This window comes from Miscanthus floridulus, chromosome 18 (genome assembly GCF_019320115.1).
Source record: "Miscanthus floridulus cultivar M001 chromosome 18, ASM1932011v1, whole genome shotgun sequence".
In the NCBI taxonomy this organism is placed as follows: domain Eukaryota; kingdom Viridiplantae; phylum Streptophyta; class Magnoliopsida; order Poales; family Poaceae; genus Miscanthus; species Miscanthus floridulus.
In genome coordinates, this window is record NC_089597.1 from 3,986,533 (window position 1) to 4,011,286 (window position 24,754).

The following is a 24,754-nucleotide window of genomic DNA, read 5'->3' on the forward strand; positions in this document are numbered from 1 at the left end:
GATGCACTTCTACCAGGAAGAAATTTATAGCCGTTGTTGTGAGGTGTCTGGATGCAGCAGCATGTAATGTTGCAACTTGCTATCTCTAGTTTTCATGAATATAGCCTTGACAGTTCCAGTTAAGAATGCAAATTCAAAGTTCATGGTTCTAATGTCAGCTAGGAAGATTTATGTTATGAGATTTTTGAGTCAATTCTACTAAACATCATAAATCTAAAGGGATGTGTGATGTGGTCTACAGGTGGACTGGAAGGGTGTGACATCCCATCCAGCATTTGTTAAAGTCTTTCTTAGCATATGAACGAACCACTGATAACCTCTCTTTCTCAGATTTATGTTACCTGCGGGCTGATATCTCTTTCAGGATCTATAGAATAAAACTGAACCACTGAACACCGATAACCTCTCTTTCTCATCATTTGTTGCAACTGATGCACTGGTCTCTTGAAGATCCCATTGTTCATTATCTGTGTAAAAGAAATGCACAATTCAAAAAGAGATTACAATTGTTTGTCTTGCACCATAATAAGCATTTACGAATGATCGTTGATTACCTCTATTTGGTCTCCTAGATTGATGAGCAAGGTGTGAGGGCTGGTCGGCATGTTTGTTTCCTGACCTGGGAAACTTGCCAGGGCTAGGCATCCATCCCAGGCGTCCATTTTTTGGTGCATGGGGTTGGATCGACCTGCCTGGGTGCAGCCCCCCAGGCTCCTTTCGTCTCCCCTCCCCTAGGCGCCTCCCTATCTCCCATCCCACCCCGCTCAACGCCGGCATCCACCGCGGAGCCGGTGGGCCAATGTTTTCTGATCGTCCGATTAATCGCGATTAATCGTCCTTATCGGTACTTAGCACTTGATTAGGCCCTCCGATTCGATCAGAGCGATCAGAAACCTGATCGTCCGATTAATCGTCGATTACTCGCGATTAATCGTCCGATTAGGTCACTTTGTCGATCAGCACTAAATAGACAGATGGGCTACTTTAGTTTATTGGGCTATATTTATTTGGGCCAGGCCCATTAGGGTTTCTCTTATATACCTCACCCCTACTCTTTCTCTCCTCAGTCCTCAGTACTCCTCACTCCCGCTATGTGTGCAGCTGAGCTCCATCTCTTTCCTGCTGCGTGCATCTCACTCCCTCCTCCCTCCTTTCCAGTTCCAATCCAAGCAGCCCATCCGGGGATCTTTCCTGCTGCTTGCTGCTTCCTCCTCCCTTCTACTACAGGGTCGCCTATTCTCTTCCCCACTTGCAGGCTGCAGGTCTAGGGAGCACGAACATGAGCTCCTCCTCTGAAGGTGAGTCATTAAATCGGCTTTGTTCTATCATTTCTATCATCTCCTTTCCTCTGCACTATGCTCAAATCTTGATGCTTTGTTTCTTTGGCTATTTGCTGAACTTGCGTAGATGAAAATCGAAGGCGGCAGCTTGCAGTGGAAGTCATCATGCCTGGGCCTAATCCTGAAGGAGGTGCTAGTGCAAGCTCATCAGTTGCATCAGGTGGTGCTAGTTCAGCATCCTCAGCTGCTCCAGATGTTTCAGCCCTTGTAGAAAAGGCTATAGCAGCACTGCCTCCAGAACTTGCTCAGCAGGCTAAAGATCCCAAGAGGAAGGCTCGATCTCAAGACCCAGGATGGAAGTATGGGTGGTGGCCAGATCCTACGAAGAAGGAATTTACTCAGTGCATTTTCTGTAAGAAGATAGTGCCTGCAGGAATCGGTCGGTTCAAGATGCACCTTGCTGGGGGTTATGGGGATGCAGTGAAGTGCCCAAAACCACCTCCAATAGTCCAGCGAGAGATGACTGTTTACTTGAAGAAGAATACAAGGACTACAATTGTGGCACTTCCTGGAGATGGTGAACAAGAACAAGAATGAAATGAAGAGGATGAAGTTACTGAAGTTGAACCAGCGAAAGTACCAAGTTCTGGGACAAGACTCAAGCGAGCACAATCAGAAGCAAAGAAGAAAATAGCTCAAGCTGCCATTACTTCCTTTGTGGTTGTGGGTCATACTAAAGCTGCAACTCAAAAGAACACCAACACCAAGTCAGTTAGTGCCATGCTTCGCAGGACACCAGAAGAAGTAGTTGCAGAAAGGCATAAATCCAAGACTTCTCCGCCCACTATAGAGCAGTGCACAAAGAAAGATAAAGAGGCTAAACAAATTGTTGATGATCATGTTGCTGATTTCTTCTATGAAAATGGTATACCATTCGATGTCATTAATTCGAGAAGTTGGGAGATAATGCTTGAGTCAATTGGGCAGTATGGACCTGGGTACCGCTCACCAACCATGCATGACATTAGGGAACAATTGCTTGAAAGGGTTGTCAACAGGACAACAGAACTAAGAAAGGAGCATGAGGAGAGTTGGAAAGAATATGGTTGCACTCTCATGTCCGATGGTTGGACGGATACAAGCCACCGCCATATAATCAATTTTCTTGCCAACAGTCCAGCAGGGACCTTCTTCCTAGGTTCAGTGGATGCTTCAAGTGAGATAGCAAATGCACAAATGCTAGCTAATTTGTTGGAGCAGCAAGTTGACAAGATTGGGAAGGAATATGTGGCACAGGTTGTCACAGACAATGGGGCCAACTTTAAGGCAGCGGGAAGAATTCTAATGGAGAGGATCCCACATTTGTTTTGGACACCTTGTGCGGCCCATTGTCTGAATTTGTTGCTGCAAGACATTGGTGAGATAAAGGAATTCAACACTGCCATCAATTGGGGCAAGAAAGTGTGCAGATTTCTATACAAGCATGTGAGGATACTTGATCTAATGAGACAGAAGATAGGTGGAGATCTTGTGAGACCAGCTGTGACTCGATTTGCTACTTCTTACCTAACATTGGCAAGTATGTACAAGCACAAGAATGGCTTGAGAGCTTTAGTTGTTAGTGAAGAATGGCAGGCTAACAGTTTGTCTAACACTAGTGAAGGCAAACAAGTTGAGGATATTGACCTTTCCATGCCTTTTTGGAATAGAGTGGAGTGTTGCTTGAGAGCTTCACAGCCCCTTCTCGTCGCTCTAAGGATTGTAGATGGGGATGAGACACCAGCAGCTCCTGAGATCATGGCAGCCATGGATCATGCAAAGACCACCATCAAAGATTCTTTAAAAGCTAAAACCGACTTGCTTAAAGAAGTAACGAAGCGCTATGATAATAGGTGGGAAAACTAAATGCAGCAGAAGTTGTATGGGGCAGCCCTATTCTTGAATCCAGGCAAGTTCTTTGCCTTAAGGGAGAAAGACAAGAGAAAAGCTGCAAGGCTAAGGATCATGTTCAATGAAATTTTATACAAAATGGTGGCGGATGATAGTGAACAATCCAAGATTTCTCGTCAAGCTGATGATTATGAACAGTCTGAAGGTGAAGGCTTCTCAATGCCATTAACAATAAGGGTCAGAGACAAAAAGAACGCTAGTAAGTTTTGGATATTTTAAAACCTTCAATCATTCTCAATATTTGTTTTGTTATGACCTGATTATTAGGTAATTGTGTTTCAGTTCGCTGGTGGAATTCCTATGGTGGCTACTCATTTGAGCTCCAAAGTCTAGCAAAGAAAATTATTAGTGTTTGCTGCTCTGCATCAGGTTGTGAGCGTAATTGGAGTGTTTTTTTCTCATGTAAGTACCACTGCTAGTTCGAAGTAAAATCAATTATGTATTTGCGATATTGCTTACAAACCAATGTGTTGTTCATTATTTTTATGCAGTTCCACACCAAAAAGAGGAATAGATTAGAGTACAAGAGGTTAAATAAATTGGCCTACGTTAGTTACAACAAAAAGATGTCAAACATGTTTCAAAAAATCAGAGAGCTTGGTTGCAAAGGACAGAAGAGCAACTCTCTCACGCTAGATGAATTTCAGTGGGATAATGAATGGGTGGATGAGAATTGTGAGGAATCGACTTGGGCTGCTATTGATGAAGCTATTGGTGCATCTGAGAATCTACAGGGCCGCAACTTGCCTAGGGCTGCTGCTGCTCGTGCAACAGCCTCTGTCAGCCAGATGTATACCAGGAAGCGTCCAAGGACTGCTGTAGCTGCAGCTGCTGCTCCAGATAGCATTGATGATGAAGATGATGACCATGAAGCACAAGTTCAGCCAGATGCATCTAATGCTGAAGTAGGAATGGAGGTGGATGGAGACTCGGGTGGAGATGGAGGAGAAGGCTTCAATTTGGATGATGATTTTCTTATTTAGATTTAGATGGCTGTTGAATGCTGATTGAATGGCAGCTAGTGTTATCTTAAAAACTCTAAATGTTGTTTGCAGTGTTTAATTATTTAGTTTGTAGTATGTACTCAGTACTCGTACTATATTAAGTAAGCTGTGGACTATGCTAGTTTTCTTAATTCCTACTTTTCTGGATGTGGATTGAGTATGTATTGTTGTAATGTTGTCAGTCTGTCACACTATTCTTTTGCATCTACTTACTCAAGTTATCTATTATTCCTATAGAAAATCAGCAAACATATGGAGGCTGGGACAAGAATATGGAGTCAGATCTCATAGATAAGTAGCCAACTAACTAGAAATATACTCGATGGCTACTATATAAATATATAGTATATGGTATATTATATATATACCATATATATATATGATATATATTTATATAGTCCTGCTATATGCTGGACGATTAGATCGATCAGAGGTCAATTAATCGTCCTGATCGTCGATTAATCTGATTGTTCTAATCGGTACCAGACCGATTAGGAACGATAAGGCTATCAGAAAACACCGCAAGCCACGCTGCCGCCGTGGCCCCTCTCTCCTCCTTGGAGCTTGTTTCCATCTCCCCCTTGTCTCCCCTTGCGCATCCTTTTCAGCCGGCGGGCCGGTCCAAGGAGCTTCACTAGAATGACTCCAGCCCAGCTTCTAGTTCATTTTAACCCCGGCTTACAAAACGACTTCACGCTACAGTACCTCGATTTACGCAAAATAGATGAAGCCAAAGCCGGCATAAGCCGTGTCAAAGAGGTCCGAAGTTTTGCCGACTGAGCCAACAATTGGGACCGAGCACCTTGAACCCGGCCTACCTCTGCTTGTTTACTCTCTCGACGACGCCGAGCTCAGGCCTCGCCAGTATCACAGCCGCCGTCCCCAACAGCTTCATTTGTTGACAAAATATCCAAGCCGCTGCAGCATGTGCTTCCCACCCCAAGGGCACAGAAGTCTGGTCCGCGCCGTGCTATCATGACTGAACCACCACGTCGAAGCCGTCGGATTGCCATACTTCCCCCCGAGATAGACCATAATGCAGCTCTCACTGCCTGTGAACGTTGGGCTTCGTCAATGATGAGGACCGGCTGCCGGCGGATGTTTTGGATAAGTACACTAGTTTTTTCAGCAGGCCGCTTAGCAGGGAGCATGTCGTGGCCCTTAGCCCCTTACCAAACTGTTAGGCAAGGAGGTCCCGACAGAAGCCCAATTCCTGGCTGTGGAGGGCCTGGTAGCCTAGGCTAGGATTGTGGATTACTATATGTTGGGTCGTTCCTATATTCTGTCATCAATGGATTCTCCAAAAGTTTTGATTTGGAATGTGAGGGGACTTGATGAACGTGCCCGCCGCGATAATGTTCGCAAGGTGGTTGATACTTGCCGTCCTGCCTTCATCTGTCTGCAAGAGACCAAGCTGGCTTTGATATCAGAACGGGATGCGATCTCCTTTCTTGGTATAGATTTTAGACAATTCGTCTTCCTTCCGGCTCAAGGAACCCGGGGTGGGATCCTGGTTGCATGGCGTGAAGGTTGCCTGGTCGCTAACCCGTGGAGAGTACACCACCATTCCGTTTCGGTCCAATTTGCAATTGAAGATGATTTAACCTGGTGGTTCACGGGAATATATGGTCCACATCAAGACGAGAAGGTTGCTTTCCTTGATGAGCTCCGAGAAGTCAGAGCCTTGTGCACGGGCCCTTGGTGCTTAGGAGGTGATTTTAATATGATCTATTCTGCAGAGGACAAGAACAACGAGAATCTCAACAGAGCCATGATGGGGCGTTTTCGGCGATTTGTTAACGATTTCGAGCTAAAAGAAATCCCACTCATTGGGAGGCGGTATACCTGGTCAAACGAGAGAGGGGAACCAACTCTTGTCAAACTTGATCGAATTATATGCACTGCTGATTGGGAAGCACTCTATCCTGAGTGTATTTTGCAAAGTCAGGCAACTAAAATCTCTGACGATCGTCCACTTGTGCTTGGCCTCACGGAGGGAATTCATGGCAAGCGGAGATTCCATTTTGAGAGTTTTTGGACTAAACTCCCAGGATTTCATGATGCGGTCGCGGCTTCTTGGAGTGAGCCAATCTCCGCCACATGCGCCATAGAGCGCGTCTCACTCAAGCTCAAGCGCCTCACCCGTGCTCTCCAATCTTGGAGTCAACGACAAGTTGGCCATATCAAAACTGAACACGCACTGGCCCGTGAAATTCTCCACCGACTGGAGATTGCCCAAGATCAACGGCAACTAACGTGGGAGGAAAACTGGTTGAGACGCGAACTAAAGAAACATTGCCTCGTCCTTGCGTCATTGGAAAGGACAATAGCACATTTGCTGTCGCGAATCAGATTCTTGAAAGATGGAGACGCCAACACTTCTCTCTTCCATAGACAAGCTGGGTTCCGTAAAAGGAAGAATTTCATTCCAAAACTGTTATATGAGGATCAAGTTGTCACGGGTCAAGAGGAAAAACAAGGTGTCATGTTCAATTATTTTGATGGTCTGCTTGGTACTGCTCTGCCTCGTTCATCCACCCTGGACCAATCCTTCTTCCACAGAGCTGGCTTTGATCTCTCAGTACTGGATACACCTATCACGGAGGAGGAAGTGTGGGACACGATCAAAACTTTGCCAGCTGATAGAGCACCTGGACCTGATGGATACACGGGGAGGTTCTATAAATCATGCTGGCACCTGATCAAAGCGGAATTCATGGCAGCAATCATTACCTTGCAACAAGGAGATGCAAGAAAGTTGTGGTTACTAAATTCAGCTTATCTCACTTTAATCCCAAAGAAGGCCGAAGCTTTGTTGCCAAAAGACTTCCGTCCTATTAGCCTAATTCATAGCTTCGCTAAGCTGGTCACTAAGGTAATGGCTAATCGTTTGGCTCCTTTTCTGAATGATTTGGTCGCTGCCAATCAGAGTGCCTTCATCCGTGGTAGATGCATCCACGACAACTTCATTTTGGTTCAGCAGAATATCAAATTGCTTCACTGCACAAGAGTCTCAAGTTTGTTCTTGAAGCTGGATATTTCAAAAGCTTTTGATTCGGTCTCATGGGCTTTTCTCTTGGAAATTCTCACGCATTTGGGCTTTGGTCCCATTTGGTGCAATCTGGTCACGAATCTACTGAAGACATCTTCAACCCGGGTTCTTGTGAATGGTGAGCCAGGTAGAGAGATCAGACATCAGCGAGGTCTCCGCCAAGGAGATCCCCTTTCTCCCATGCTCTTTATCTTAGTAATGGACGTGCTGAACAGCTTGTTTGCTAAGGCTGGTGAGCTTGAGCTTCTCACACCGTTGGTTCGACGCAATCCTATACAAAGGATCTCTCTATATGCAGATGATGTTGCTCTCTTCATCCGTCCCACTGAACCAGAAATAAATTTAACCATGGAAATCCTTGCCAAGTTCGGGGAAGCTTCTGGTCTACAAACCAATTTGCAGAAGAGTTGTGTTATCCCGATAAGGTGTGAGGAGTCAGAGCTGGAAACTGTGACCACCACATTGCCTTGCCCGATGTCAAGCTTCCCTTGCACATATTTGGGACTGCCGATCTCTAATAGCAAATTGAAGAAAGCTGACCTGCTGCTCTGGATTGAAAAGCTCGGAGACAAGCTGCCCGGTTGGAAAGCATCTCTCATGAACATGGCTGGTCGTGTCACTTGGGTTCATTATGTCCTCTCAGCTGTGCCTATTTATGTACTGATTGCCATCAACGCTCCCAAATGGTTTATTCGTGCAATTGACAAGATCCGTCGAGCATTCACATGGAAAGGGCGGCAACAAGTGAATGGTGGGTCTTGCTTGGTCGCATGGGATAAAGTCCAGCGTCCACTTGATTTGGGAGGGCTAGGAATCCTCGATCTTGAGATCATGAGTTGGGCCCTGCAAGTCCGATGGCTATGGTTTGCGAAAACGGATCCAAATCGATCTTGGAAAGGGCTTAACATACATGTCCATCCAAATGCATGTGCGTTGTTTGCTATTGCTCTCGAATCACAGGTGGGCGATGGTAATAACACGCTTTTTTGGTCAGATAGATGGCTCATGGGCTACTCTGTAGCAGATGTAGCGCCTCTGGTGGTGGCCTGCAGATATCCAAGGACTATCACTAATAGGGCTTTTCGAGTATTTTCAGCTGTGGGATATGTTACTGGATATACATCTGTCCCAGGAGGAAGATGTGCATATATGGAAACTGGATGGCTCGGGTAATTTCTCCTCCAAATCTGCTTATCGTGCTTTCTTCAATGGAGCAATCCCTTTTGAGCATTGGCATCGGCTATGGAGATCTTGGGCTCCTTCAAAATGCAAAGTTTTTCTTTGGCTCGCCATCCGGAACCGGTGCTGGACAGCGGACAGACTTGCGAGGCGAGGCCTTCCACATCCGACCAAGTGTCCGCTATGTGACCAGGAGGAAGAAGACATTCAACATCTGCTCACCACATGTGTGTTCTCCCAGGATTTCTGGTTCCGGGTTCTTGCACCTTTGGGCTTACAAGATCGGGTTCTAGGTCGTCATGAATTGTCTTTTGCAGATTGGTGGAGAAAAGCAGTGAAAAAGATTCAGAAAGATACAAGAAAAGGTTTGAACTGGATTATCATTTTGGGGGCCTAGGTAATCTGGAAACACCGTGATTCATGCGTTTTTTACGACGCGCGGCCGTGCATCAACAACCTCCTCCGGATGTTCAGAGAAGAGCAACACCTCTGGTGTCTTGCTGGAGCTCGAAGTCTGAGAGCGCTGGGTCAAGGTCAGGGAGACAAGTTGGGCTGTCTTAGTTTGTTTCCTCGCTCGTTCTGGGTCAGGTCTCATCTCTCCCGTATTTCTTTAGAGTAAGTCATGTTCATGTAAAATTCAACCCCTCATGGCCCGGCTCGGGGTGAGGTGATGGTGATTGTAAGGCTAGTCTCAATGGGGATTTCATAGAGTTTTATGGGCATTAAATATGCTGACATGACACTGTCTTGATGAAGAGAGAAGATAAAAGTTTCATGGGAGTAGAGATAGTTTCATGGGGATGAAACTCTTCTACACTGTTTCTAAAATATGGGTATGTTGGAAACTGGGAGATGAAACCCCCACTGAGACTGGTCTAAGGGGCCAGTTCTTTCTCTCTATAATACAAAGATACGAAGCTCTCCTTCGTATTCGAGAAAAAAAAAATACCAGACTCTATCTCCGAAAACCTGAAGTTCACCAACGCTGTTGTCTACCATGAGAAGCGAAACGAATGTGCCGTCTGAGTGAGGCTTCAGACCGAAGACGAGATCCAGCCTCGAGCATGGAGGGTAGAGTTGAACCTGGCGTAGGTGTTAGCCTTATCGCCGAATTGGTTAATGAAGTAGTTGTCGTCAAGCTCCAGCAGCTTGGCCATTTCTGGAAGCATACAGTCCTTCACTCGTGCATTTTCCGGTGAACTCGTGCAGAACATCCCTGCATAGGGATGAAGCAATCTGGATCCATGGGCTGTGTACTCTGGATGGATGGCACCTGGTGGAGAGAGGTTGCTGGGGACAGGACCTGGCAGAGCTACAGTAGCCTAGAGGAGAGGGATGAAGGATAAATCAGGGGGGAATTTATTCAAAGGTCACGAGTCCAGGAGTGAACAGTCATGAAGACGGTACCTGGGTCTAGTATGGCGCCGCCGCCAGATCCGGACCTTGGTACTGCAATGCTGGAGGGGACCAAGGTACCCACCTGGATAGCCGGCCCATCTTGCTTCCTCCCTTCCATGGCTGCAGGTCCATTCCAGTAACCCTAGAGGGGATTTGTTTCAGGTATAGGTCAGTCGTCGGGGTGGTGGAGCGGTTCTTCGGCGATGGTTCTGCCGCCAATCCTCATCACGAGCAGCTGATCTGCGTCCGTGGGAACGGGCTACGCTCCCAGCAGCGCGGATGGTCTGAGTTGATAATGGAGATACAGCTAGCAGCTCATCATTGCCAAGGAGACAAGGCCGTAAGAGGTAAGACTGAGTGTCGTATTTGATCTGCGCATTTCATCATCATGTCTTTTGCTAGTATAGTTTTTAATGCTTTTCCTAGATTTCTAATGCTAATAGCACCTCTAGTTTACAGATTAGGGTACCACTACCATACCATCAATCTGATGAGCCCCTTGTAGATTTAGATTCCCCTGTGTTTAACAAAATTTAGCATCTTTGCTATACACGGTTGGGTATAAAAGATTATTATAGTGATTGAATAGGGAAGCATTTTTCTGGTCAATTGTTCCATTAATAGTGGAAACAAAATTTCTACTGGAACAAGTTAAAATAAGTGCACTGTGGGAATGTGATGGTTGTTTTGGAGTTGTTTCTTGCTGGGATATTCAATACAGTAGCAAGGTGGCATCCAGTATCAGGTACTTGCATAAAAGTGCAATCTGGGATCTCCATACCTTCTGTGGATGCATATATGATTCTGCATATATAACAAAAAAATTGACCTTATCAAGGAGACAATGGCTACGGTGGGGCTGAGGGTGAGTGCCCACTGGGCATGATCTTTGCTTGTACTTGAGTGGATTAAGAGTCTCAAGTACACAGTAATTCAATTTATTGATATTGTTTGTGTGTAGGTCTGGACACAAGAAGGTGTGGCAGATCAGCCCCTGCTTGTGCTGAAGGGGCAGCAACCAGTGTTCCAGGTGCAATGGTCTGCACGTGTTACGTTTTCTGTGCTGAAAAAAAAAAGTTGGTTGATAACCATCTTCTTGGCTTCTGTTATCTCAGGTATTGTTGTTCCATCAATGCCTGATCTCAGTGGGATTGCCATGCCTAAAAAGACTGAAGGTGCACTTGCAGTGAAGCGCAAAAGATCAATTTTTGGGACATCACACATAGTTGGGAATTTAAAATTTTCCTTGTTTAGGCATCATCAGCTGTGGAGAGAGGAATTGTAAATCACTTGATCCCTGTAACTTGGTGTAGCAACCCGTGCTGCAGGTGAGATGTTTTTTGCAATCTATACATTTGTTTGCCATTGAACTGAAAGTTTGGTAGTAAAGCTAGTGTTCAGATAGTCTATTTTGGCGCCTAGTCATAGATAAATACAGTTGATCCTTGATGCTCATTTAGTCTGCTGGGTATTGATTCACTTTATGCTACCTATCATAATAAAACAAAATAGTAAATTGTAGATTTTACAGTCATAGTACAAAATAAGGGAGAGTTTTTTGTCATAATAAGATAAACTTTCTAAATTTGACAAAATTTATAGAAAGAACAAATATTATTTACTTATCCATAGTACAATACTTATGTTTCTATCTAATTCTTGTGTACTTCAGCTTTTCTTTTTTAGAAAGAGCATTTAGACCCATTAAAGTTTATCTTATTTGGAGCGAGCAGGTGTCTAGACTAGACAACACTTCCAAGCATCTAATTTTGGACGCTTGGACAGGGCTTCCAGCAAGACGCGCCATTAAAGCTGAGGAAAGCCACATCGACCTATATACACTTTCTTTTCTTACTAAAGAATAATTTTATTAATATTTGGGATTGCAAGGTTTCAGTCAGGTCCCTTATTCATTACATAGAATCACATCTATATCTTTGCAGTCTCGATAACCATTTCCCCTCGAGCGACGTGTTCATAGAGGCCAGCAATATATTCTTTGATTTTCACCTTCTTGTATAGTGCTGGATGGTTCTCATCTATCAATTTATCTGCGGGCCGGATTTCTCTTTCAGGATCTATAGAATAAAACAGAGCCACTGATAACCTCTCTTTTTCAGCATTTGTTACAACCCGATGCACTGGGCTCTTGAAGATCCCATTACTCATTATCTGTGTAAAAAGAATTGCACAATTCAGAAAAAAAAAGATATCAATTGTCAATCTTGCATTTATAGTAAGCATAACCAGATTACCTAACCTTTAATTTTCTATTTCCAATCGTAAATGGATTATATGACACAAATAAGTGCTTACGAATGATAGCTCATTATTACCTCTATTTGGTCTCCTAGATTGATGAGCAGGGTGTGAGGTCTGGTCGGCACGTCATACCAGACTCCATCTTGGAGAACCTGAAGTCCACCAACGCTGTTGTCTACCATGAGAAGCGTGACGAATGTGCCGTCGGAGTGAGGCTTCAGACCGAAGACGAGATCCGGCCTCGTGCATGGAGGATAGTAGCTGAACCTGGCATAGGCGTCAGCCTTGCCGCCGAACTGGTCAATGAAATAGTCGTCGTCAAGCTCCAGCAGCTTCGCCATTTCTGGAAGCAGGCAGTCCTTCACTCTCGTGCATTTTGTGGTGAAATCGTGCAGAACATCCCTGCATAGAAAAGGCGACCACGGCATGGCGTTAGGCTGTCTGCTACAAGTTTATCTGGTGCAGAACATCTCCATTTTATCGTGGAACGTACGGGGTCTGAACTCCAGAGCGCGCCAAGACAACGTGCGGACGCTCGTGGCTGACATTAGGCCGGCGATCGTAGCTCTACAAGAAACCAAACTTGATGTAATTCCTCAGCGCTTGATATTCTCCATGCTCGGTGCAAGCTTCAGGGATTTTGCGTATCTACCTGCCTCTTCCACTCGTGGCGGTATACTGATAGCGGGGAGACAACCAGATGTGTCCCTCAGCGATGTGCTTGTAGGTTGCTACTCCGTCACTGTGCGGGTAAGGCAGCAACTGCAGGGGAACGACGAGTCAGGTTGGTGGCTCACAGCAGTATATGGGCCTCAAGCGGATTCAGAAAAGGGCATTTTCCTGGAGGAGTTGGAAGCAATCCGGGACGCCTGTCATGGGCCTTGGGTGGTGACCGGTGACTTCAATCTGATTCTGAATGAGGCGGACAAGAACAACCAACGTATTGACAGGGCCAACTTAAGGAGGTTCAGAAGGACAGTGGCAGAGCTCCAATTGCAGGACCTCCACCTTCATGGGAGATGCTTCACGTGGAGCAACGAGCGCGACTCACCGACGCTCATCCGCCTCGACCGAGTCCTGGTATCCGTAGACTGGGATGAGTTGTTCCCAGGTTCGCACCTGCGCGGCCTCGGCTCCGATGCCTCGGACCACTGTCCGCTCCTGCTGCACACCAGCCTGGGAGCTATGTCAAAGGCACGTTTCCACTTCGAAATCTTCTGGCCAAAATTCGATGACTACCTGGACACGGTATCCGCAGCATGGACGCGGCCAGCACATCCGTGCCCCATTACGCGGCTCGACATTATGTTACGAAAGTTGGTGCGCGAGTTGCAAAGATGGTCGGCCACCAAAATTGGAGGGATCAGGGAACAGCTGCTCATGGCTAGAGAGCTTGTACTCCAGCTAGACAGAGCACAAGAAACTAGACAGCTGCCTGAGCACGTCGCCGAACTACGCAAGAGAATGAAAATGCGATGCCTCGGCCTTTCCTCATTGGAACGGACCATGGCAAGGCAAAGGTCCCGTGTCAGGCAGCTAAGCGAGGGGGATGCAAACTCAGCCTACTTCCACCTGATTGCAAGGGGCAGGAAGCGGAGAAATTACATTCCAGCGCTCACGGTCGACGATCATGTCATCACTGAGCATGAACGCATAGAGAGCACCCTGCACACACACTTCTCCGGAGTCTTCGGGACGGCGCCGGGAAGGGCCATTACTCTAAATCTTCAGGCTCTTGGGATCCAACAACTTGACCTCGCCGAGCAAGAAGCAGAATTCACCAGCGACGAAGTCTGGAACGCAATCAAAGAACTCCCTGCTGACAGAGCGCCCGGCCCGGACGGATTCACCGGGACTTTCTACAGGACAGTGTCCTGGTGGCGACGGCTGCGCACAGACTGGAATGGTGTGCAACGTTCCGGTATTGACTCCCTCTTTGCGCTAGTATCATGGGAAGTATGGAAAGAACGGAATGCGCGCTGCTTCAGAGCGGCAGCTGTCGCACCTATCGACCTCTTTTCGGCCATTAGAGCAGAAGCAGGTCGCTGGGCAAAAGCCGGAGCTTCAGGATTTCACAGCTTGGCGATGCCAGGAGCAAGTTAGAACGCGGCGACAAACCGTGTTCGCAGATAGTTCTTAACGCCTATGTAACCCCCCCTTTAAATTTCTGTTGTCGGGCCGGCGTAGGCCATTTGTAATTTAAACTCTCTTCCTTCTTAATACAAATGATACGCAATGCTCTTGCGTATTCGAGAAAAAATAAGTAGAGGAGGTATGATGTTAATTTTGTAATCAAAGCGCCCATTGCAAAGAAGTTTGACGACCTCAACATGATCGGAAGATTACCTGAGACATGTGGGCCATAGGTCAAGTTTCCTGTCCTCTTCAGGCTCCACTTTGAGGTAAAGGCGGTCGGTCCAGTCCAGGACCTGGTCCTCCGACGGCACCCAGTCGTCCCCGTACCCTTCGAGCTGGAAGTGCTTGCCGTCGATCATGTTGCTGTGCCTCTGCTTCTCCTGGAGCGGCTGCCTGAAAAACTCCCTCGACGCGTCCATCATGGCGTTCATCAGAGAGGCCTCCATGCCGTGGTTGGTGACCTGGACACCGATCGATACGTGCTCCACATCGAGTGGTATATTCTGTAGCAAGATAGACTCTGCGCGCGCGCGTGCGTGCGTACCAGGAAGAGACCCCAGGACTCGAGCGCCAGCCGGAGCTTTGAGGCCTCGTCGTCGGCGCCCGGCTGGCACAGGCGGGCGAGGTCGATGACGGGGACCGGCGCGGTTACCGTCGCCTTGAGGTCGTCGTTGCCTGCGCGCGCGACGTACCGAGCCGGCACGTCGTCCGCGGCGCCCAGCTGGCCGGCGAGCTCTTGCACCGGCGGCAGCAGCACCGGCCGCGCTTCCCCTCCTGCACTTTCCATGAGAGTGCTGAAGGTTGCGAGCAGAGAGGGGGGCTGGCCTCTGTAATCTGAGTACTGTTGGCTGATTTACAAAAAATAATGTCCGTTAGTCGAAAAAGTACGACCAAGCGAACGGATCGATTAGTATCTTCGCTGCGACTGCGACCCGATCAGTGCGCTTCGGGCTACGTCTGCTCCTCTCCGGTCTGTCTGGCTGCTAGTGTAGCTAGACCAGCGATTATTTTGACGCGCGGCCGCGCGGGCCCCGGGGCGCCGCCGTGTTCGTCGCATATGCACAGATATGACGTCCAGGTATGGACTCGCGTTGTTCCCATCCTTCGCCACCGGGAACGTGTCCACGTTCGGAGAACATGATCCCGAAAGTAATTTTGTTCCTCATTTTACAATCAAGAGTAAACTACGTCCGCCATACAACAACTTGGGCTATGTTTAGTTGGCGAATGTTTTTTTTTTAATGGTATTGTAGCACTTTCGTTGTTATTTGATAATTAGTGTCCAATCATATTCTAATTAAGCTTAAAAGATTCGTCTCGTGAATTTCGTCTAAACTGTGTAATTAGTTTTATTTTTTATTTATATTTAGTGCTTCATGCATGTGTCCAAAGATTCGATGTGACGGGAAATCTTGAAAATTTTTACAAAATTTTGGAACTAAACAGCACCTTGATAGATCGGTGCAAATTAGTCGAACAACTTATAAACTACTTAATTAAGTGCAACAACTTTAGCGAAATGATGCATATAAGGTCCAAACGTTACCAATATAACAAAATACGTACCGGTGCAATCATAATATTAACCAAGAACAAAGTAGTTGTAGCAAAAACAGATCCGGCCTACAAGTTTATAAACTAAGGGCCTGTTTGACAGAGATTCACCACTGCAAAAGTTAATCTGGATTTGGAATTCAACGTGGATCAGTTCCACCATGGATCTGGGATCCACCGTAGATCTATCAGGGAATTGTTTGGCAAAACAGTAGTTGCAGATCCACGAAACTAAGGTTTTGGTAGAATGGCTTGTTTTGCCCTTGTGGTGGACCCCGCATGTCATTGTCTCTATCTCTAGTAGAAAAAAAGGAAATGTAGTTCTTCCCCCTTCTTCCTCTCTTTCTACGGCAGGGGCTTGGGAAGAACCACCATGGACAACATCGTCCGTAAAGCCCCTAGCCGTGCCTCCAGCCATGGCGGCCGCACCCCCTGCCGAGCAAATGACCAGGGCGGCCTCGCCCCTTGCTATGAGGCCGGGGGGAGGGCCGCGACATCGGGCGGAGGATGCTCCAGATCTGTATTCTCCGGCCATGGGCGGCTCGTCGGAGTAGCAGGACGGAGGGAGGAGGTGGGCGGCGCGGCCAGTGCCGGCCCTAAGGGTAGGCCACAAGGTGCGACGGCCGAGGGCCCAAGCGGAGGAGGGGCCCAAGCCCAGGTATACAAACCCCCAGGTCCTATAGTCTATTAGGCATTAGCAAATTAATAAGAAGAGAGACATAGAACTGGTTAGGCGGTCCAAAAAGACAACATTGACATTTCTTTCCTAGTTTTCTTTCCCCACGGCCCTCGGGTAGAGAGGAGGCGAGGAGTCACGCTGCACACAACACACTCTGATCGTGAGTTCGGGACGTGCGCCTTACACGCGCGGAACTGGCGAGCCGTGCCGCCGCGAAGAGCTAGACTACCGGAGACACGGACACAACGCACGAGGACGGCGACCAGGCAGGGCTCCACGACGACGACATCTTGATTCTTTACTTCTTATGAATTGCGATCGCCCATTAGTTGTTTAGGCCCAAGGTATTTTTTTCCTTTTTATTTTTAATCCAAATTAATTATTTGTATAGTATTCCAGACTTCTAGTACTTTGTACCCATATAGTCATATTTTTCTTCTAATTTACATGTTAGAATTTTAGAATATTACCTAAGAAACATTTGTCATGTGTGAGAAAAGAAAACGAATATATTATTTTTTTAATCTACATTATTCCTCGATAATTATCATACATCTACAAATATATTCCTTAATCTATATTGTTCATCGATAATTATCAGACATGTTAAATTAAAAATATATTATTGAATTTGCTTTCGTTTTGCAAGTAAAATTAGCGTCTATATATTATAAGATTTTATACATGGTCAAGAGGGGTTGTTATGACGAGATCGCTGGAGGGCCCTTAAAATCCTAGGACCGGCACTGGGCGCGGCCTCCCTGGCCGCGACGGGAGGAGGGAGACGCGGGCTTGCGTTCGGTCAGGTGGAGAAGAAAGCGAACAGAATAGAAAAAAACCAACCGGTACATAGCAAGAGTGTGTAACCAGTGGCAAAGGTGGGTAATTTCCACCCAAATCCACGAGGTGGTACGAAACGTCCATTCGTGGAGCACCCATTGAGAAGATCCACCAAAATGGTGAATCCAGCCCCCAGATCCACTATTTTGATGAATCTGAATTTGGTAGATCTAGACTATTTGGGAAATATTTTGGTGGATCCAAGCTAATGAATCCGAATCTGGTGAATCCGAATCCCTGCCAAACAGCCCTAATACTAGTAAAGTGATTCTAAACCAACGATCATCCTCATGTGAAAACTCACCTTAGCATGATTAGAATAGAGGGTTAAAGTTTAAAAACAATATAAATACACGACTATATTCACGAGGAGTAGCACGGCTTCTCGGTGATGATGCTCTATTGCTAGTGGCTTAGTTGATGGACGTTGTGGAGCACTTTTGCTTCATGATGACTGTCTTATGGTTGCCAAATTTATCTTAAACTACTCCACACTAACCGCACAAATAATGCACGTACCGTAATCTGCAATAATTAATCATAGCATCTAATATGTGAGTATATATTTTATCATACTGGCGGTGGCAGTGTTTGTACCATACATGCACCAATTTGCTAAGTTATTGTATCTATTTGAGCAGTTTATAAATTGTTGGATTAATCTGCAACCACCTAGTGGAGGGATGTTTTAAAGTTACTCCCACAATTTAAGGACATTACAATTATCCAAGTTAGAAATGGGCAGACTTGTTTATTCTGGAAGGATAAATGGCTAAACCAGCCCATTGAACAAGAATTTCTTGAGAGCTATTCATTTGCCAAAAACAAGTCAATCTCTGTCAATAGAGCATTCAGTCTAAACACAAATTACAGAAATGTTCAACTTGCCACTCTCTCAAATAGCATCCACACAGATGCAGACCCTACAACAACTAATGGAAGCAACAAACTTGGAAAATACTGAAGATATCTGGTCATACAATGGGGGATCCACTAGATTCTCTTCTTCAGGAGTCTATAGAAAACTGATTGGACATCATCCGATTGATCCAGCATTTAATTGGGTCTGGGAAAGCTTCTGCCAACCTAAGCACAAGTCTTCTGCTGGTTACTTCTGAAGGATAGATTAAGTACAAGAAACACACTGAGAAGAAAACATATGGAGCTAGATTCATATGACTGTGAACTCTGCACTCAAGGGATTGAAGAAACAACTGAGCATCTCTTCCTTCACTGTCCCTTTGCCCAGCAGTGCTGGGGACTCATCAACTTAGCAGTTTCCTCTAACAGTGGTACTATTGATAACATCAATGCACTCAAGGATCATATTAGTTCCCAATTCTTTATGGTGGCAATTGTTCTTATGTGTTGGACAATCTGGCTAGCCAGGAACGAGAAAATCTTCAATGCAAATCAGATAAGCCTACAAGATTGCAGCAGAATTTTCTTCAAGGAAGCAACACTGGTTGGTATGAGAGTGAAATCAAGTCTTTCAATCCAATTTGATCAACGATACAATCTTTAGAAATGATCTAAGCCCCAGATTTTGTTTTATTTTCTTTGTTTCTAAGCTCTCCTTTTCCCTCCTCTTCTTGAACCCTCGTGTAAACTGTTGCTATGTTGTCTTATTTTCAATAAAATTTCTGTAGGGGCTGCGGCCCCTCCAGTTTCTAAAAAAAAAAATCTGCAACCACCTACCAATTTGGTACGATGAATATAGTTTACTCTTTTTTTTAACTTCTTCTCCGGAATTTATATGACATGTCCATGCATTGGTTTGCTCACAGACATGTGAATCCATGCGGCAGGTGTCCATGGGATCCGTCCCCCGTGAATTTTTGTTCCCCAACAAAAAAAAATTAGAAAGGTGGCAAGAGATTTGCCTGATTTCTATTAGACAAGAAAAGAAAAAAACAGATTAAAAAGTTACAAGAACACAACTGGAGCCGAAGCTCAACGCCACCAAGGCAACTCGGTCAGGAACCCGACTAGCTACCAACCTGAAACTCCACCTGAAGCCTAATAACAACGACTGAAAAAACAAAGGAACAAAAAGGAGCCCTGTCCAGGCCCTCATAACCAAACCAACTGTAGAAACACCCCCAACACTACTCTTGTTGTGATCCAGCATTAGATGTATTTGCCAACTGGTATTGCATCAGATCTTCCTTGCAAAGCATCGCCACTTGATCAACCTGCATAACCTTGTTCTGAAAAGTTCTTCTATTGCGCTCATTCCATATGTTCCACCAAAAGTAGATGATAATTCCATCAAACTTCCTTCGCTGATCTTTGTCATTTTTTGCTCGACACTTACGCCAGTAAGTATGCAGGGATCCTGTCATACCCGTGTCAACCACCGAGGGTCCTAGCCATCGCTTTATGATGGTCCAAACTTGTTTTGTGAATATGCAGTCCTTGCAAAGATGTGTCGGTGTTTCCGGATCAATACCACAAAGCTTGCATATTGGGTCGTTCGGCCAGTTTCGTTTCGCAAAAAATTATTCGCAGTTAAGATTTTTTTATGCAGCAACGTCCAACCAAAAAATCTGCATTTGAGCTCTGTCTTTGCTTTCCAAATCGGAAGGAGTTTTAGCTTGCTAAATGTGCCTGTGAATTGGATGTCGTAGGCGCTTTTGGTTGTATACTCTCCATCTGCAGTCCAGCGCCAACGAATGCTATCATCCACATCATCTTGCAACTGGATTTGGTTCACTTCTTCCCACAGGCTGTTATGGTTTTCCTTCTGGATTTCTTGAACAACGTTGGTGCAATAGCTTTTGGTGTTCGCCCATTAATCCATGATGACGTCCAGAACTTGGCCATCCTACGATCTCCTAATGTCACCACTGTCGATGCCGCGAAAAGCTCCCAGTCTCGGCCATCCACCGGAAGATAAGTTTGTTCCACGCTCTATCCCGATGTTTCCATCGGTACCATAACCAACGTAGTCTTAAAGCTCTTGAGAAGCGTTCGAGGTCCAGTACCCCTAAACCTACTTTGTCCTTTGGTCTGCACGTCGTCGGCCAGTTGATGATGGAATGCCCACCATAAACCTTATCTGGCGTCTCTCCCCTCCATAGGAAGCTTCTCCTCAAACGATCAATCCTTCTAATTTAACCACTTGTGTTCAGGGAAAGCAGTCGTATGGTAAATCGGTTGAGATGAAAACACCGTTTTTACTAGTGTCTCTCTCCCGGCTGTGGATAAAAGCCTGTCTTTCCATCAATCAAAGGTTGGACCTCTATCTTACGCAGTTTCCGCACGTGTAGAGGGAGGCCCAAGTATCTACCAGGCAGGGACGAAGCTGCCTAAGTATCTACTAGGGAAACTACATATCTTTCTGCGGAATTTTTGCAGATGAAACCGCTGTGTTGTCCAATCTTATAGGAAATATTTCGGTCTTGAGATGTTGATCTTGAGCCTGAACAATCCCCCAAAAAATGCAGTAACCTGAGCAGGTTGTCAAGCTCTGTGTTTGTTGGGTAAGCGAAAATGGCTGCATCGTCCGCGTACAGAGAGCACCGTAAGGTCGCTGCTTTGGGGAGTACCGGGTTTAATATTCCTCTTTGTGCGGCCTTGTCGATGATACGCTGAAGCGGATCCATAGACAGGATGATCAAGAGGGGAGAAAGGGGATCCCTGCCTTAGCCCCCGAGCGTGCCTGACACGTCCCCAACAAATACGTGGGCTACTCCCAAAAAAAACGTGGGCTTATCTATGCCAGTGAAGATCGCCGGGAATACCTGGGCGGCTGGGCCTCTTCGGATCCGTATGTGATGGATAACTTAGGCCGTTGGTCTGCTCCCGCAACTCGGCCGCGCGTACGTCGTACGCCGGCCCGGCCGCCATGGTTGCCGAGCGGAAGCAGCAGCAGGTTGCCACAAAAAGTGACAGGCCAACCGCGCCTTGTCCGTGGAACTCCGGAGTCCGGACCGGCCAAAGCTGGCGTGCTGTCGGTCGCTGTCCCGGGTCCCGGGCTCCCGGCCGTGCTCTTCGGTCTTCGTCAGGTCGCTCCATGCCAAAACAAACCTCTCGATGATCGCCCATCGACGATTGGCCTCTGATTGATGAGCAACTTGAGCTTATCGTCTTCCGACAGGGACAAGCAACTTCGGTAAACGCGCGTGCGTAGTATTGGATGTGCCGCAGGCGATAGGCCACGCGGCCCCAGACGGCGCCACGGCGGCGGCCATATTCCGGCTATATTCCTCGTCCATCCTCAGCATGACGCCACGTTGTCGTCGGCTACTAACTCACCTGTGCGGCACGTTCGGCACTCGGCAGTGCACCACCAGTTCTCCATTCCTCGTCGGCATCGCATCATTGTGAAAAATGATAGGATATAGTACCTCTAAAACGTACATTTCAGGTTAATCTTGACTTAGATGGGAAAACTTGTTTCTGTACCTTGTTCTAGCGCAGTTGTATTTATGGCGCCGCAGTAACGTGGAAGCCGGTGTCATGGCAGCATAGGCGCGGTGGAGTCCAGAGGGCGGGGGGCGATGCAGAGGCGATGGTGAAGTCGCTGGCGGCTTCCCGTCGCTGGCAGCACCCTCTCACTAGATCGGTTAGCGTTAGGGAATGATCGGTGGGGCGCCTGATAGCTCCAGGAGAACCTCGTGCCATGTGCCCCTGGCCTCCACCTCCTATTTATGGTGTTGTGCGATGGGGGCCACCAACCATAGAGCGGTTGGGCGCCCCGATTAGGGCGCGGAATCCAAGGGCTGGATAAATTAGTGAAGATCAAACTAACATTCTTCCCCCTTGATCTCACCTTATGACTTAAACTTAACTTCCTTTTTCTTTTTCTCATTCCATCACAGATCAGTGTATAGAGCTTGTCTCATCGTCACGGTCAGTTGTCATTAGATTTAACAGCTACAATGCACCTCTATATTTTGAAATAGATAATCAACTAGGCCCTTAGTATCCAGAAAATTATAGACTTTTTCATAAATCCATGTCGACTGTGTGTTCTCTGAACGCACTGGGTGGTAAGCCTTTGGTAAGCGGATCCGCAAGTACTTACTCGGTACTTATGTGCTCAATGCTTTCAAAATAATTTTGGATTTTCTCCTTTACAACATATACCTTAGTGTCAATGTGTTTAGCAGCGCACTTGACTTGCTTGTCTTAAGAGTTAACTTACTTTAAATGGTTATTGTTGTTGTCTACCATTGTTAAATCCGGGTATAAATTCCCTTAACCTTCTTTTGTCTGTTCCTTAAGCCTCATGACAAGTTATACTATGGTATGCATCACTGATGACACCACAACTATTTCTTTGAAGCTTTTCCACAATAATACTCCAACTACGAGTGTGAGCAACTGCTGTGGATTTCACTACACATCTCGCTAAGACTTGACTTTTGTACCATCAACTATTTGAGAGTACTTATTCTTTCTTACTCAGCATAAGGCCTATGATACTTCGCAAAATTACAAGAAATTTTCAACTCCATTTCAGTGATCTATATCTGGACTGGACTTCTGCCAAAATATTCCGGATACATAAACTACGGTCAGGAATAAGTTCTTACTTGTACTTGTACACTAATCAAGCTTTCAACAGCTGAAGCATTTAGAACCATGTTCATTTGATCGATCTCATATCGATTTCTAAAACACTTAAAGTTCTCAAAACTATTACCCTTGACTATAGGAGCATGCGTAGGTTTACTCGCATGCATACTTTATTTCTTTAGATCTTTTCTAAGTATGCCTTTGTGATAGTCCTAATATCCCTATTTTCTTCTATCTCGGTTAATTTTCGATTCCTAGAACCAATGACGCTTCACCAAGATCATTCATATTGAAACTTGAGGATAAAACTTCTTCTCCAATGACAGATTAACATCACTACTAGTGAGTAGAATGTCATCTATTCATAGGATAGTGGAAAATAAATTTTTCATTCTTGAACTTCATATAAACGCTATTGTCCTTCTTATTTTCTTTAAACCCAAACTTTCTTATCATTGTTTAACCAACTTCAAATACTACTGTCTAGAGACTTACCTTTAATCCATAAATGAATTTCTACAGGCGACATTCCATATGTTCTTTTCTTCCACGACAAAATCTTTTGGGATTGTGTCATGTATTCGTTTTCATATAAATCCCCATTGACGAATGTCGTCTTTACATCCATCTGATGTAACTCTAAATCGTAATGTGCCATTAACACCATTATGATTCTAAAAGAACCCTTACATAAGACTGGAGAGAAAACTCTTATTGTAATCTATTCATTCTCTTTGCGTAAAGCATATTGCCATAAGTCGTGCTTTATATCTTTCTACATTCCCTTTGTAGACACTATTTTGTCTTGTAGATCCATTAACTAGCCTACTGTTTTGGCGCCATTAGGAATTACTTCTAAGTCCCAAACATCGTTGGTACTCATCGAATATATTTCAACTTTCATAGCTTTCTTGCCATTTAAACTGAGTAAACGCTTCTCATGGCTTCTTCAAATGAGGTGGGATTAGCCTCCATTTGAATTTCTTTACTAACATAGACTTCATAGTCATTAGGAAACTGGTTTACTAATTCTTTGAGACCTTCTGGGGCCTCAGCTACTGGCACTTTCATATGGGGCTGTTGTTGCTCTTCATTGCTAAGAGGCAATTGATTCTACAGGCTCTTGTATCACAAGATCCTTGTTTACATTATTCATCTTCTTCGAAGAGGCAACAACAGGTGTTGTATTAGTCATACAACATCAACAGGTATTGAGAAACTTGTTGCTCCTGAGTCACTGGAGAGGGCACACAGTCCCTCTTCTCTTCAAGTCTTAGGTCTCTACATACCTCTACATACATGCTCCCCCAGATCTTTCCATCTTTTCTAAAGATAGTGTATCTTCAAATTTTTTATTTTAGGTTTAATCTGTTAAAACCTCATATGGCGCTTTAAGCACCACCTTAACATCTTTGACGCTGACTACGCTATTTTCCTGTCGGAAACTTTAAAAGGTCTAGGAATGTAGCTATTTCTCTACTTAGGGGTATCGTTGTTGTGACCGTTGTACTCCTCCGACGGTCGCATACAACTTAATTAATCTTTATCTTACTCTTAATGAAGAGTATCTTTCTTAATTAATCTTTATCTCACTCTTAATTAAGAGTATCTTTCTTAATTAAACTTTATCTCACTCTTAATGAAGAGTATTTTCTTAATTAATCTTGATATTCTCCTCCTCGAAATATGGACATGAACTTTACTACCATAATTTCGATAACTATTCAGAAAGCCTGTAAACGAGGAGACACTTTTAACTTACTTCATTCACATGATTGTGTCATGTAAACAAAGTTATTTCTTGATCCGTTTAGGAGTACACTTTCCTTAATTCACTTTAAGAACTCAACGAGGATCTTTCACTAGCGGTGCTTTTGCAAGTCACACTTACATC

General features: G+C 45.4%; 3 protein-coding genes and 1 long non-coding RNA gene across 4 annotated transcripts; 3 read left to right on the top strand and 1 right to left on the bottom strand.

The window, feature by feature from the left end:
- Window positions 1–1,272: 1,272 nt before the first annotated feature.
- LOC136519942 (uncharacterized) lies at window positions 1,273–1,877 on the top strand. Its single transcript, XM_066513323.1, has 2 exons — window positions 1,273–1,298; window positions 1,408–1,877. The coding sequence occupies exons 1-2, from the start codon at window positions 1,280–1,282 to the stop codon at window positions 1,875–1,877; spliced, it is 489 nt and encodes a 162-aa protein (XP_066369420.1). The 5' UTR covers window positions 1,273–1,279.
- A 183-nt stretch (window positions 1,878–2,060) lies between these two features.
- Window positions 2,061–3,185, top strand: LOC136523178 (uncharacterized). Its single transcript, XM_066516950.1, has one exon. It carries the CDS (start codon window positions 2,061–2,063, stop codon window positions 3,183–3,185), a length of 1,125 nt encoding a protein of 374 aa, XP_066373047.1.
- Window positions 3,186–3,326: 141 nt separating this feature from the next.
- Window positions 3,327–4,208, top strand: LOC136519734 (uncharacterized). Its single transcript, XR_010775030.1, has 3 exons — window positions 3,327–3,429; window positions 3,513–3,632; window positions 3,722–4,208. It is a non-coding gene; the product is annotated as an uncharacterized lncRNA (long non-coding RNA).
- A 7,448-nt stretch (window positions 4,209–11,656) lies between these two features.
- LOC136521108 (protein SRG1-like) lies at window positions 11,657–15,110 on the bottom strand. Its single transcript, XM_066514823.1, has 4 exons — window positions 14,806–15,110; window positions 14,472–14,722; window positions 12,200–12,527; window positions 11,657–12,035 (listed from the first exon to the last, which is right to left on the bottom strand). The coding sequence occupies exons 1-4, from the start codon at window positions 15,046–15,048 to the stop codon at window positions 11,793–11,795; spliced, it is 1,065 nt and encodes a 354-aa protein (XP_066370920.1). The 5' UTR covers window positions 15,049–15,110; the 3' UTR covers window positions 11,657–11,792.
- Between the last annotated feature and the right edge of the window lie 9,644 nt (window positions 15,111–24,754).

Coding starts and splice junctions, on each gene's coding strand:
- LOC136523178 (XM_066516950.1), top strand. CDS start 2,061: ATGCTTCGCAGGACACCAGAAGAAGTAGTTGCAGAAAGGCATAAATCC.
- LOC136521108 (XM_066514823.1), bottom strand. CDS start 15,048: ATGGAAAGTGCAGGAGGGGAAGCGCGGCCGGTGCTGCTGCCGCCGGTG. Junction 12,528..14,471: donor CTATGGCCCACATGTCTCAG/GTAATCTTCCGA, acceptor TTTTCTATGCAG/GGATGTTCTGCACGATTTCA. Junction 12,036..12,199: donor ATCTAGGAGACCAAATAGAG/GTAATAATGAGC, acceptor CTTTTTACACAG/ATAATGAGTAATGGGATCTT.